The sequence below is a fragment of the Pelodiscus sinensis genome, chromosome 5 (genome assembly GCF_049634645.1).
Source record: "Pelodiscus sinensis isolate JC-2024 chromosome 5, ASM4963464v1, whole genome shotgun sequence".
Taxonomy (NCBI): domain Eukaryota; kingdom Metazoa; phylum Chordata; order Testudines; family Trionychidae; genus Pelodiscus; species Pelodiscus sinensis.
The window spans coordinates 90,812,752-90,827,677 of record NC_134715.1 but is presented as its reverse complement, the minus strand read 5'-3'; the positions used below and the strand labels follow the sequence as shown (position 1 = coordinate 90,827,677).

The 14,926-nt window shown below is 41.1% G+C and overlaps 1 protein-coding gene across 6 annotated transcripts in view; it reads right to left on the bottom strand.

Annotated features, from left to right (window-relative positions):
• Window positions 1-14,926, bottom strand: part of ATP8A1 (ATPase phospholipid transporting 8A1) — a 225,167-nt gene that overhangs the window by 64,608 nt on the left and 145,633 nt on the right. For all 6 annotated transcript variants that reach the window (XM_006111916.4, XM_075930509.1, XM_006111917.4 and 3 more), the window contains 4 exons: window positions 13,690-13,829; window positions 7,630-7,768; window positions 5,939-6,003; window positions 1,705-1,877 (listed from right to left, as the gene is read on the bottom strand). In XM_006111916.4, coding sequence (XP_006111978.1) covers window positions 1,705-1,877; window positions 5,939-6,003; window positions 7,630-7,768; window positions 13,690-13,829 — 517 coding nt within the window. The remainder of the gene's footprint in view (window positions 1-1,704; window positions 1,878-5,938; window positions 6,004-7,629; window positions 7,769-13,689; window positions 13,830-14,926) is intronic.

Genomic DNA, 14,926 nt, shown 5'->3' with positions numbered 1-14,926 from the left:
CTGTTTATTAGACAGATACCACCAAATGATCTGTTCGGTCACTCTGGTGATTCACATGATGATTATATTCCTAACAAAATGGTTATGTGAATCACAGGATGAGTATTTTATACTTTCTTCATACCCTAATCTCTTGGGGTATGCCTACACAGTGGAGCTATTTCAGGATACTGGAAGTATCCCAAATTAGTTATTCTACGTCTATTGAAGCAGCCTGTTATTCCAAAGTAGATTTTGAAATAACAGGCAGCTTATTCCGACGTTCCTTTCTATGAGGGTTAAGGAGCATTTCGAAATTATGAAATAAAGTACTTCAAAATACACTTTAAATAAGATAAGCAATTTGTGTAGCGCAAATTGCATATCTTATTTCGAGCTTAAGGTGCTGTGTAGACACACCCTTGGAGTTCCTGCTCTTGTATGTAATATTGCTAATATAGTTTCAGCTATTACTCAGACACTTATATTATTTCCAATCTTTGTGTAACTGAATTAAGACCATTAGAAAAATATTACAGAAATATCTTTTTCTGATTAAAAAAGATTCAAAATATACAAAAGATGAAAATATACACAATTTCATTTTATTCCTGATGAATCTCAGGATTGTTTACAGTAATAACACTCTTTTTCAGCTACATGACATAAAATACTTAATCAGAAAGCAATCAGATTAATTAATCTTTGATTACTTATATGTATTCATTAAACTCAAACACTGAAACTGTAATGCCCTGACACTTTATTATTTTAGGTAGTTAGTAAGCAGATATGTTTTTGATTACGGGCAACTCAGTGGAGGTGACAAGAGCACTAGATACCTTTCATTCAGCCTAATGGAGAGATCAATTAAAGAGCGTATTGATAGCTAAAATAATGGGATCCACCACCCAAATTAAAGACTAGCAATTCCAGTTTGGTGAAGAAACTGAACTATATGGGTGAAAGAGTTTCCCTGGCATTGACAGCAAACACAGAGGCTGGCTGATTGAATCTGTGTTCCTCTGTGTATAAGAAAAAGGAAGTAACCTTGGAAGCCCCAAAACACTGGCAGCATGGACCCTGGAGGAAACCAAGAGAGAAAGCTGTTATCTCTAGGTTGATGCTTTGAAGCTTCTCTAATCGTGAATAAGTACCCTTGTTATGGCGAGCTCCCAATTTGAATAGACTGGTGTATGTCATCAGGAGAATGGGTTCTGTGAAGAAAAGGTCTTAGCAAAAAGTATATTTCCATTGTACTTTTTGCGGGGTATGAGTCCAGGCTTATATGAAATGTCTTAGAAGTTCTCTTGTACATTCTTATCTATGAAGAGATCTCTAAGCAATGCCAAGGAGTTGGAGTTAAAGGTGGATAGATAACCTCGGGGAAATCTGTGCCTGAATATTACTGACCCTATAGTATGTTGGGTAAAGATTAGTTATCTCTGAACCAGAACCTGGACCCCTCTTTTGATTGTTAACTGTGTTATGGTATGGATTACAATACTCTCTTCCATTGTGCAATATTATGTGATCATGAAAACAACAAAATATACAATTAATTTGTACGAAATCTTTATTGACTTTGACCTTTTATAATCTTTCTCTGATGTTAAATTATCTATCTAGCTATATATTCGATAAAATTGGTGCAAGAAATGAATCTATGTCTAGACAGAATTTTATTTTTAGAAACAAAAAATATGAACACACCTTAAACCTCACCTGCAACAAATAACAGCTTTACATGACAAAGCCAAATCCAGGAAATACTGTCTTACACCAAATGTCAAGGCATACTTCAGTGTTTTGCCATCAATTATAAGAGCAAAGTCATTTTCCTTCCTCAAAGCATCTCCAAGAGTACTACAATGATGACTTAAAATCTCTCTTGTTCCCTGTTACACACAAAAAAATTTTTATTTCAATTTGTTGCTGCATTAAATTATGATGCACTTTTTAATGCAGTAGTAAACAGCAATTGATGTATTTCAATCACCAAACATATACTGTAATTAATCTGTTATTAGAAGACACTTGATATGGCTTTCAACAGGCTGTGATTTTATTATTAAATGTCTCGGACCACCCAGCAGATAAAAATATACAGTGCAGGCAATCCCATATTTATTCAAATAACTATCCACGACTTCCACCTGCTTCCTTTCATTTTCATTCCAGGCCCCTCAACCAACCCATGGCTTGGACTTTTCCATCCATACCCCTTCATAGGAAGATGAATGTAGATTATTAGAAAGGGGGACTGGCTCCTTGCCATTCCAATTTTAGATCCCCAGAACCCCTCTCGCCGTCATTCTGTTCCTTTAAACAATAGCCCCCTTTTAAGTCCTTTAACAAGGCATTTATCTGGTTACTGGATGCCTTCCCTATGGAGTACCTGCACTGGATACCCATCCCACACTTACGAAATAAGTTGAGCCACACGTCTCATATGACCTACCACTTTTTCTCCTCAACATAATGCATCATCCCTGACATCTGTTGTGGGGAAAGTTAATAAACCTTCATTCCACAAAAGCCAATATGATGGTGAAGGAAAAATTCCTTCATGCATCTCATAAAATGGAGAGCAATGCCCAGAGCAGGTCCTAACCCAACCTGATATTCATACTTCCAAGGGAGGGAAGATGGGTGGTGCTGGCTTGTCTACTGCATGAAGAAAGGGCTTCCAATGCTCAGTGCTTGCATCTTTAACGTCTTCTATACTTACATTCCCCCAGGGGTGAGTAAGCACTGCAAAGCCGACCATCACCCACCTTTTTGCATCAGTTTCAGACTTCCTTCCCTCCCCCTCCATCATAAAGCTCAATTGCCTTCCTTTGGCAAGCCCAGACAATGCCCCTCCCCCAACTCAGGTCATTAGATTAGTTATCTAAATTTATTTTGGAAGTTTCTGAAACATTTTTGATTATTACATACAAATATCTAAGTAAAATATGCTCGCGTCTTCAAATATTTTAGATATTATTATTAATTTAGGAAAAAATACATAAATTACATTTTCATAGTTTGCCAAAACATTCAACTTCATTCTAATTGTATTTACATACACAACTGTGCTCCACAATATGAAATAAATAATATAACTTAACTTCTGACATGGCAATGATGCACTGTTTTACAAGTACAATATTTGATACTTTTATAAGAGATAATATATTAATATATATTTAAAAATAGGAACACGATCACTTCTGTCTAATTTGGCACCCAGGTGTAGGTGACTGCCCAGTTTAGTTATGTTGTTGGGCCAGCTCTAAATGAATTCTTGCAAGGCACATGTAATCCTGGACTCGGGTCTTGGAAGGTAGGTAGGGAATATAGCGTCAGCTGATTTTAAAAAGTAAAATATATGTGTTTTTTTACATTTACACTTATTCAGTCACTAATTTGGATCCTAGACAATTTTTGCAGAAAACGTGTTTGTTCAGCAATTGATAAAGGTGAGCAGTACTCCACAGCTGGTAATATATACCTTCATATAATAAAAAAAAACCACTTAAGGACATTTTATATTCTATGTGATCATGGATCTTTCATCCTGACATCAGTGTGGAACAAGGGTGGGCAAGCTATGACCCATGGGCTGGATCTGGCCCGCCAAGCCATTTCATCTGGCCCCCAGCCCGCCCTGCCATGCCCCCAGGCCAATCAAGACTCAGGGATGGAGGAGCGCGCAAAGTTTCCACCCCCAGCCAGGGGCACGTGGCACCAGAAGAAACCGCTGGTTCCCTCTGGGGCTCTGCGCACCCCTGAAAGGGCTGAGTGGGGGATGGGGAGAGACCTCCTGTGCTCCCCTGCCCCATGGGGGAGCACACAAAGTCCTCCCCTCTATGCAATGCCTAGAGAAAACCACCTCTTCCCACTGAGGCCCTGTTCCTTATGATAGTGGCCTGTAACCACTATCGACATTGGTGAAGTGGTCCCCCTACAAAAATTATTGCCCACCCCTGCTGTGGAACATGCTTGCATACTGATAAGTGCTTTTTGTGGAGTTATTGTCAGAAAAGGAACTCCATAGCACCTCTGTAGTCACCATATTTTTTCCTAGGGAGCAAATTTTCAAACGGGATTTCACATCTTTCTCTCTCTCGCTCTCTCTCTCAAAAGATTTTCCTGCATTTGACAGAATGACCTCATCAGACTCTATGGCCATGAAAACGGCCAGAGAAAGGGGGTTGGCCAGAGCAGTAAGTAGTGGGTGCAACTCCTTAGTAGAATCTGAATTTGTATATGAAAACTGGGCAGTTGTATATGTGCCAGACATGATTGCATAAGAAGGTGCAGGGGGAAATCAGAACCTTGTAGGCGGTGACTGAACCGTTAGTGGTCAGGTGGACTAGTGGTGAGGTTGTTGTTCAGAGGGATTAGAGGGGGATCCTTACTCTCATCAGGATCCTGAGTGGTTCAACCCCCTAAACATGGGTTTATGGGTCTGTCTCTCTGCTGGGGGCAGGTAGGGATTCAAGATCCATTTCCATGATGATTTACTATTAAAGTTTCTTAGCTATAGGCTCCCCTTGTCAAGGGAAGACATATTTGCCCCCAGCTTCTGTGTTGGCTGGTTGGTTGTTGACCTGTCCCTTCAGGCAGGCAAACAGAGCTCCTGCCTCCTTGCTAGTCATCCCCAAGGCTCCCTTCTTTTCTGCCCTCTCCAGGCCTACTACTGGCTGCAGATATAGAAGGGCAGGGCTAGCTGAGCACACAGGTTTTCTTTAATCCCCAGCAGCAGTTTCTCTGCTCCTTCACACAGGCCTTACTGATACTGGACTCAAAGGAGTCTTCAATTCTGCAGCACCACGGCAGCAACATATGAAGAAATAATTGTTTAGTTTCTAATTTCTTGGCTTTTTCACTAGGTTGGGTATCCTTCATCTATATACTACCTCTATATACTACTACTAAAACAATGGCTATCACGCTTCTCTTCTCTCTCATTTTGTTTCTCTTTGATAACTCCCTCTCCCTTAGTTTCTCTCTTTCTTTACTCTATAATCCCTTCTCTCCATCTTCAAGTGATGTGAACATAACTATGCAAATGCAAGATTTCTTTCTGTTCTGTGGTTTTAATTTTATCCAGGGATCCCTTAGAGGGAGACAATAGTTCCATTCCTTACCCCTTTCGGCCCCAGGAGATGTTCTCACTTAAAAGTCATAATGTTTCCTGATCTGAAGACCTTCTTCTGGAATGTATAAAATATGGTACGTTGTTTAAAAATCTAAAGGGAGAAAATGCTCATAGGGATCAAAACCCTTTTTGGGAGTTTCTTTTGAACTAAAGTAACATTTTTATCTCTCCTATATTTAACCACATTTTTAGAAAGGTTGTATTCAGTAAATCTGAGGTATAGAAAATGGTAACTGGCACTATTATTACATATGGATTTCAAAATACATACATGGCACTAGTCAGTGGATCTGCATCTGATTTTAATAGGGGTAAATTTGGCCCAAACACTTACTTAAGTTTCAGAGATTAAAATGATTGATAAAGTTGATAAATCAAATTCTTATTGTTGACATTTCAATATTTGCTTAGTCATTTGAGTTTTCTAAGAATAATGTTTAAGGTATACCATACTTAAGTACTAATTAGTGCTTTACCAACTATTAAATGTTCCTTAGAAAAACAGACACAAATTAGCTCCATCCAATCAGCAGCACTCTACCACAATGTTTTTCTTATGAAGCTTTCATGAAGCATAATAAACAGCAAATTATTTTGGCTAGCTAACCAAAAACTCAGTAAAACAAGTCAAAGAATTAACTGTTAGTTTTAATAGTTTCTAACAGTTTTCTACATTAGACTAAATTAATATATGCTAAAGTTGCTCCTCTCACAAAGGATATTTGGATATTTTAATGAAAAAAAACCCCCAATGTTTTTATGGAGTTCATAATCATTTTTCATATTGAAGAATTTGCAGATTTTACTTACATCAAGAGAACCTTCATTGATAACAATGAGTCCCATGTTCTTTTTCAAAAGTTTACATGAGTGACCTGTTAAAAAATGTTACAAATAATTGCTCTACTCTAAAACAGTTAAAATTTAACCAAATATTTCTTCTTTAAACTAAAGACATCATTTTGAAAAACATTCAATATTGGCCTAACTCTGACCTACTGAAAATATTAGTAAAATATCTGACATGATAGCATAGCCATTTAATTAAGTTTAACATAGTTAGTTTGTAATTGTGCACAAATGTTTATAAATCCTGTAACTTTCATGTACAAAAACCAATGGGAGTCTGCAATTCAGGTGTCTGTCTGCATAAATAGCTACATTTGAGTTTTTGCACACATACCCAGGTGCTAATGCAGCTAGGATATTTATGTTTGTATGTTAGACATATGCTTGTACATTAGACACAAATGTGTGTGCTTAAGAAAATTCTCATCTATTCCTTTCAGTAGTTAATCACACGAAAAGCAGGTTTTGGAATATAGAATATAAAAATAATTTCAAAACAAATATTTGTACTGATAATACTTTCACCCCTTTGATGTTACTTCTCGAACAGAACTGTATTTTCATTATATTTGTACTGATAATACTTTCATCCCTTTGATGTTACTCCTCGAACAGAACTGTATTTTCATTGCATAAATGATTCTTCCAGGATTTCTGGAAATTTTCAATCAAAATATCCATAAAATCTATGTGACATTGCATATTCATATTAGTATTGATTTGGTATTCTACTATTTTAACCTTTAAGAACAAGGAATAGAAATAGACTACCCAGAACAGTTCAATATTGCAAGAAGAATAACAACTGTATAACAATCCTAGAAATACAAAGTTTACTAATTTAGTGACAATCTATTTTTGTTTTTGTTTTCTTTAGGTCTGAGCTAGCAAACATCCTATGCACGTGAGGAAGTGTATTCCCATAACCAATTTCATTAATATCAATTAGCATATTTGCCTGAGAAAAGAGTTTTGAAGATGAGACCAACTATAGTGATGCCTCCAGAACTCTTCCATGTGAGTATACCCTCATGTGGTCCACACCATAAGAGTACAAATCTACTTAAAAATGCTTAAAAAATAAAAACCCTGTGACATCAATCTGTACTTCATCTTTTAAAAAAATATATTTTCTTGTAGCGCTAGAAGGAAATGTGAAGTTTTTTTCCTATTTATCTTTTTGGTGCGAATTCAATAAAATGCTTTGCAGGAGTTCTGTGGTTTGAGGCTGGCCACAATTTTACAGCACCAACTCCTAAACCAAACCTTAGAAAGAAATAGTTTAAAAAATGTTGGGAACTTCCAGGACTTAAGTTTTCTTAAGATGGATTTGATTGTAGATAGGTATGAATTATTTATGGAACAAATGAATAAAATCCTTCAAAAACTATTTTTAAATGAACAGCATTCAGAAGAAAGCCAGAAAATTCTAAATTAGGGCTGTACTATGAAAGAAATTGGTCTTAAACTTCCCCAGCTGCAGTTACCATTTAAATCTCAGAATGCCACATAATAATAGTATTACCTCTACAATATACCCCACTTATTTGAAAGCATTTATGCTCTAATTCTTTCACATCTTGGATGTTATTGTCATTAAAATTTAGATTCTTATAAAAATCAAACTACATCTCAAAATAAAAACACAATACCAATGTTAATAGCAGTCTCTTGTTTGTCCCCAGTAAGAATCCAAATTTTGATATCTGCTTTCATTAGAGTTTCTATGGTTTCAGGTACGTTGTCTTGCAGCTTGTCTTCAATGGCTGTAGCTCCAAGCAGTTGAAGATTCTGTGAAAACACAGAATTAGAGACACAATTAAAGGATTTCAATTTTAAATTACCTATGTGAAATGTTGAGACTTTCAAACAGGAACTTTAATATATACTTTTCTGGACTCTTCACACATCTCTCAAACTGTACTGGTCACTGTGGCGTACAGAAAAAGCATTTTCCAGACTATGTTGGTGAGTCTTGAAAGCTTCCTTTTGAAGTCTTTATAAGCTAGATCACTAAATATGATTTGTATAACTAGGACCACAGATTTCACCAAATTAGAATTTCACCTAGTATTGAGCTGAATAAATTGTGTCTGACTTAAGCATACATTTCAGAAAGGCTTTCATTCTTGGTCTGTAGACTTCTAAAGATGAAAAGTCCATCACTTCCTTTGGTAATTTGTTCTCATGGTTAATTATCCTCACTATTAAAAAGGGCTTTATTTTTAATTTTGATTTGTCTGGCTTTAACTTTGAACTATTGGGGCTTGCTATGCCTTTCTGCATTAGGTTAGTTCGTATCTTCTCATGTGACGATAATCACTTCATCTCTCAAGCTTATTGTTTTGATAAATTAAACAAACCGAGTTCTTTGAATCTCTCATTGTAAGGCATTTTCTCCTAGCCCTTAAATAATGTTTGTTGTGCATCCCTGTACCTTCTCCACTGTTTCAAATATCTTTCAAAAACTGCAGACATTGGAACTATGTGCAGTATTTCAGTGCTGTGCTCATCAATGCCACATGCAGGAGTAAAATCATTTCCCCATACTTTCCTATTCCTACATGCAAGGATTGCATTACACCTTTTAGCCACAGCTTTGCACATGGAGCTCATGTGCAATTTGTGCACTATGACTCCTATATCTTTCTCTGAGTCACTGCTCCCCAAGAAACAGTCCCACATTTTATACATATGGACTGCATTCTTTGTGCCTACATATGGGACCATGAATTTGGCTATTTTAAAATGCATTGTGTTTGAATGGTCTCATCTTATCATGCAATCCAGGCCATTCTGTGTGACTACGCTTCCCTCGTCATTTATCATTTTGTCAATCTTTGTGTTATCCACAAATGTTGTCAACAGAAATTTTATATACTTCTAGACCTGTGGTTCTCAAACTGTAGATTGGGATTATAAAGTTTTCACGATCCCCTTCGAATGGGATCACCTGGGCTGGCTTAGACTTGGTGGGGTCCAGAGCTAAAGCCCTACTCTCATTGCCCAACGCCAAAGACAAAGTCTGAGGGCTTGAGTCCTAGACAGCAGGACTCATGTTGCAATCACCTTGTCTGGGGCTGAAGCTCTTAAACTTCCGCTTTGGTCCCTCTTCCCAGAGTGGTGAGTCTTGGACTTTGTCCACCCCAACTCAGAGCAATGAAGCTACCGTTACTCCTCGTTTCAATAGGAAGCCTAGTCCGAACTACCTAGTCCGTGCCGCGTGTAGTCACGCGGCACGGAGTCCGCACTAGCGGACATGTAAAAATGGCAGCGCACGGCTATATGCAAATGAAGCCTGGGAAATTCAAATCCCGGGCTTCATTTGCAACTCCGGTTGCCTACATTACCACCCTAGTTCGAACTAAGGTGGTAGTGTAGACATACCCTAACAGGGTTTAAAGAGAAGTTAGATAAAGTCATGGAGGTTGGGTCCATGGAGTGCTATTAGCCAGGGGGTAAGAACGGTGTCCCTGGCCTCTGTTTGTGGAAGGCTGGAAATGGATGGCACGAGATAAATAGCTCGGTTATGTCTTCGGTCCATCCCCTCCGGGGTAGCTGGTGCTGACCGCTGTCGGCAGACAGGCTACTGGGCTAGATGGACCTTTGGTCTGACCCAGTACGGCCATTCTTATGTTTTTATGTTCGAAGCTCAGGGCTCAGGGTTGGGGGTCTCACAGGACCACCTTGATTTGCTCCTGGGTTTGCATGTGGCCTTTGGTGGCCAGGCTGGCAGCTATCCTGCCCTAGATGGCCACTTTCTTGTGCCTAGTGCGGAGGTCATGGACATTGGAGGCCTCCCCCCAAACCTGGATGAGGTCCACGATCTCTGCTCTAGACCAGGCGGGTGCCCACCTATTGCGGCCCCGGGCAGGCTCCTGGGAGCCACCAGCCTGGTCCCGGGAAGAGGCGGAGGGCTGGGTGGCAGCAGGTGGCTGGCTCATGCCGTGCCAGGTGCAGGGTCTGCTGGCTGGGTGCTGGCAGGCTTGCACCTGGCACGGGCACCGTAGCCAGACCATGCCCCTTTAAGGGCTCCGGGGCTGGGACGGGGGCAGAGGAGTATCCCTGGTTGTGCCCAGAGTGGCCACCAGGGCAAGCTGGGAAGGGCTAGCCTCCCACTAGTTCGAATTAAGTGGCTACATAGCCCTTAATTCAAACTACTTAATTCGAACTAGGCGTTAGTCCTCGTAGAATGAGGTTTACACCTAGTTCGAATTAAGCACTCCGCTAGTTCGAATTAAGTTCGAACTAGCGGTTTGCATGTGTAGCGCCTATTAAAGTTAATTTGAATTAACGGCTGTTAGTTCGAATTAACTTTGTAGTGTAGACATACCCTAAGAGATTATTCTGATCAATTGCAAGATAGCCTTGTTAATTGGCAGGGATACTTTATAACCTTGACTGGAACCTACTTGTGCTGTATGGTACTAGAGAGCATAGATGGTTTAATAGGTACCCAATGTTATTCAGTGCTGGCTTTGTGGAATTGTGGTGATACCTAGCATGAAACAGGTGGTGTCAGAGATAAGAGACAAAAATCTAGAAGGATGCATTGGTGCCAGTGACCTCATTTCATACAGACAAGCATGATATTTTTCTAGCTGTGTCATGAGCTTCTGGCATAGTTGGTACTGATATGGGCTGTTGACCTGTGGTGATCCAGAAAAGACTGTTTTGTTTCCATTAGAGAAATAGTCAGTCTTAGTGATTCCTTAGAGGGCACTTGAGTCAATGGCTCAGGTGTCTCAGAACAAACTGGTTTTTGGGAACACTGAAGGCCATGTTCTATTTTCGGTACCTGAAAGACCCTCTGTGGAAGTCATGCACCTTAAGCTTCAAGGAGGTGCATGCAGGTATTTTCTTGTGCTTCTGAGGTCGAGACTAATTCCCTTAGTTTTCAAGAGGATAGTTCAAGATGTGGGGATCTTTTGTATTTTTCAGCTTACATGGCTGGGGGAGCTCTTGGAAAGCATTTCATAGATGACTGAGGGTACGTCTACACTACAATGTTAATTCGAACTAACTTAGTTCGAATTAGTTAATTCGAACTAAGCTAATTCGAACTAACGCATCTAGAACTAAAAACTAGTTCGAATTAGCGTTTTGCTAATTCGAACTAGCGCGTCCACATTAAGTGTACTCTGAACCAGCCTTAAGGATGGCCGGAAGCAGTGCCGGCAGGGCATCAGAGGAGGACTTAGAGCGTGGAGATGCTGTCTCAGGCTAGCCGAGGGCTGTGCTTAAAGGGTCCCGACTCCCACCCCGGCCAGACAGTTCTCAGGGGTGCCCCGCTTGCAAAGCAGTCCTGGCTTGGAGTGCCCTGAGTGCCCACACTGGGCACATCACAGCACTCGGCCATCAGCCCAGCTGCACTTGCCGCAGGCTGCCATCTGGGGAAAGGGGTCAATTGGAGGGCTGCAGAGCCAGCCCAGTCCTCCCCATCGGGGGCTCGTGCCCCATTCATCCCTCACCTTCTTCCACTTACCCTTCCCTAGCCCCTCTTCTTGATGTACAAAATAAAGATAACGTGTCTTCCAAAATGGAATCTGTCTTTATTGAACAAAACTGGGGGAGACTGGGAAAAGGAGGTGGGAGAGGGGAAGAGACAGGCTGGGAGAGGGGAGGGCAACTAAAATGATCAGGGGTTGGGAACAGGTCCCATATGAAGAGAGGCTAAAGAGACTGGGACTTTTCAGTTTAGAAAAGAGGAGACGGAGGGGGGACAGGATAGAGGTCTCTAAAAGCAGGAGTTGGGTGGAGAGGGTGCATAAAGAAAAGTTCTTTATTAGTTCCCATAAAGAAGGACTAGAGGACACCAAAGGAAAGGAATGGGTAGCAGGCTTCAAACTAGTAACAGAAAGTTGTTCTTCACAAAGCAAAGAGTCAACCTGTGGAACTCCTTGCTGCAGGAGGCTGTGAAGGCTAGAACTGGAACAGAGTTTAAAGGGAAGTGAGAGCAAGTCATGGAGGTTGGGTCCATGGAGTGGTATTAGCCAGTGGGTAGGAGTGGTGTCCCTGCCCAAGGTTTGTGGAAGGCTGGAGAGGGATGGCACGAGACAAATGGCTTGGTCACTGTCTTCGGTCCATCCCCTCCAGGGTCCCTAGTGTTGGCCGCTGTCGGCAGACAGGCTACTGGGCTAGATGGACCTTTGGTCTGACCCAGGACGGCCATTGTAAGCTCAGGGCTCAGGGTCGGGGGTCTCAGTGGACCCCCTTGATTCTCTTGCACACCTGCTCCTGGGTGGCCAGGCTGGCAGCTATCCTGCCCAAGCCGGCCACTTTCCTGTGCCTAGTGCGGAGGTCGTGGACGAGGTCTACGATGTCCGCACTAGCCCAGGCGGGTGCCCGCCTCTTGCGGTCCCGGGCAAGCTCCTGGGAGCCGCCAGCCTGGTCCCGGGAAGAGGGGGAGGGCTTGGGGGGCATCGGGTGGCTGGCTCGATCCGTGCCAGGTGCAGGGTCTGCTGGCTGGGTGCTGGCAGGCTTGCACCTGGCACCGTAGCCAGCCCGTGCCCCTTTAAGGGGTCCGGGGCCGGGAGGGGGGCAGTAGAGTTTCCCTGGTGTTGGCCAGAGTGGTCACCAGGGAAACCTGGGGAGGGCTAGCCTCCCACTAGTTCGAATTAAGGGGCTACACACCCCTTAATTCGAACTAGCTAGTTCGAACTAGGCTTAATCCTCGTGGAATTAAATTCGAACTAACGGAGCGCTAGTGTAGCGCCTATGGAAGTTAGTTCGAACTAATGTCTGTTAGTTCGAACTAACTTTGTAGTGTAGACATACCTTGAGATGGCTCCAACACTGGTCTAAAAGCCATGAAGATATATTGGTGGAGGTGCTTTTCCCTCAGCTTCATTTGTGTCTTGAAGCCATGACTGACAGAGCACCTAGCTCTAACATGGCTTTCACCCAGGCATTTCAGGCAGCCTTGTTAATAGGCAGGGATATCAGGTTAGACAATATGTGATAGATCCTGAGGAAAGACCATTTAATGTGCTACATAACTTCAGAAAGTTACACCATGTCTTGTTGCAGGGCTGGGTAATAAGCCAGATGCGGCTTGCCATGGTTAACCCCTACTGGGCTGCTGGTGCTTTATCTACTTGTACCTCCACAGGTACAGCTGCTTGAAGCTCCCGTTGGCCATGGATCATTGTTCATGGGCAATGGAAGGCGTGGGAAGTGGTGTCCCAGTCCACATCACTTCTTGCAGCTCCCATTGGTTGGAAGCAGAAATCCATGGCAAATGGAAGCTTCAAGTGGCCACCCTTGTGGAGGTACAGGTAAATAAAGTGCTGGTGGCCTGCCAGGGGCTATCCTTGGTGAACTGTGACTGGCTCACAAGCTGGTTATTGCTCACTGCTGTAATGATGTTACAGAGAGAATATATAAAAGAAGGATAATTATTACTCACAAAACACATTATTTTGACCTCTGCTATAAGTTAAAACACAGAGGATGACATAAATCATCACAGTATATGCTTTATAGAAAATGTACAGCTAAAAAAAATACTTATTTTATTGTTGTCATTTAATAAATAAAGTCATTTGAAACAAACTTTACTTCATCAGATGATGTTCTAAATCAAACTCTGAAAACTATAATAATCATACCACATAAATAATATTCTGTCCAAGTCTTAACCTTAAATGAAAATTTGAGCTTTATGTACTAAAATGACAAGAACATAAATAAAACCAGACATCTCTACCTACTTTTTCAATTAGTTCATAACTCTCCTCAAGTTTCAGGGCTCTGTTTTGTACAGATGTTGAAGCTCGATGATAGACATCTAGCCACTCTTGATATTCACTTTCTGATATCTCAGCAACAGCAAAACAAAGAGTTCTTAAACCTAAATAGTAAACAGATTGTAAGAATAGCAATCAACATTTAGAAATTAGTAATTTCCATGTGGTGCTAACAATATATAGTTAGAAAGCTACATTTGCTATGAATAAACAGATAAAAGAAAAACTCACTGGTGAATGTCACAAAAGCACATTGCTTCAAGAATACAAGATTGTATTATCTACGTGTACCAGCATACCAATATCAATATAGTCAATGGGAACAAATCCCTGATGTTTACCACAGGAGTCTGTTTTGGTACTGGTTCTGTTCAATATCCTCATCAACGATTTAGATATTGGCATAAAGAGTATGCTTATTAAGTTTGCAGATACCACCAAGTTGGGAGGGGTTGCAAGTGAATTGGAGGATAGGGGAATAACTCAAAATGATCTGGACAAACTGGAGAAAAGGTCTGAGGTAAATAGGATGAAGTTTAATAAGGACAAGTATGAAGTACTCACTTAGGAAGGAACAATCAGTTTCACACTTACAGAATGGGAAGCAACTGTCTGGGAAGGAGTACTGCAGAAAAGGTTATAGTGGATCATTAGCTAAATATGAGTCAACAGTGAGATACTGTTGCAAAAAAAGCAAGATACAAGAAGTCATTCTTCTGCTCTGATCTACTCAGTTGGAGTATTATGTCCAGTTCTGGGCATCACATTTCGGCTGTGTCTAGACTGGCAAGCTTTTTCCGCAAAATCAGATGATTTTGCGGAAAAACTTGCCAGCTGTCTACACTGGCCATTTGAATTTCCGCAAGAACACTGACGATCTCATGTAAGATCATCAGTGTTCTTGCGGAAATATTGTGCTGCTCCCGTTTGGGAAAAAGCCCTCTTACGCAAATCATTTGCGCAAGAGGGCCAGTGTAAACAGCACAGTACTGTTTTCCGCAAAAAAGCCCTGATCGCGAAAATGCTTTTGCGGAAAAGCATCCTGCCAATCTAGACGTGCTTTTCCGGAAAAACTTTTCCGTTAAAAGCATTTTTGGAAAATCATGCCAGTGTAGACGTAGCCTTCAAGTAATATGTGGAGAAATTGGAGAAGGTCCAGAGAAGAACAACAAAAATGATTAAAGATCTAGAAAACATGACC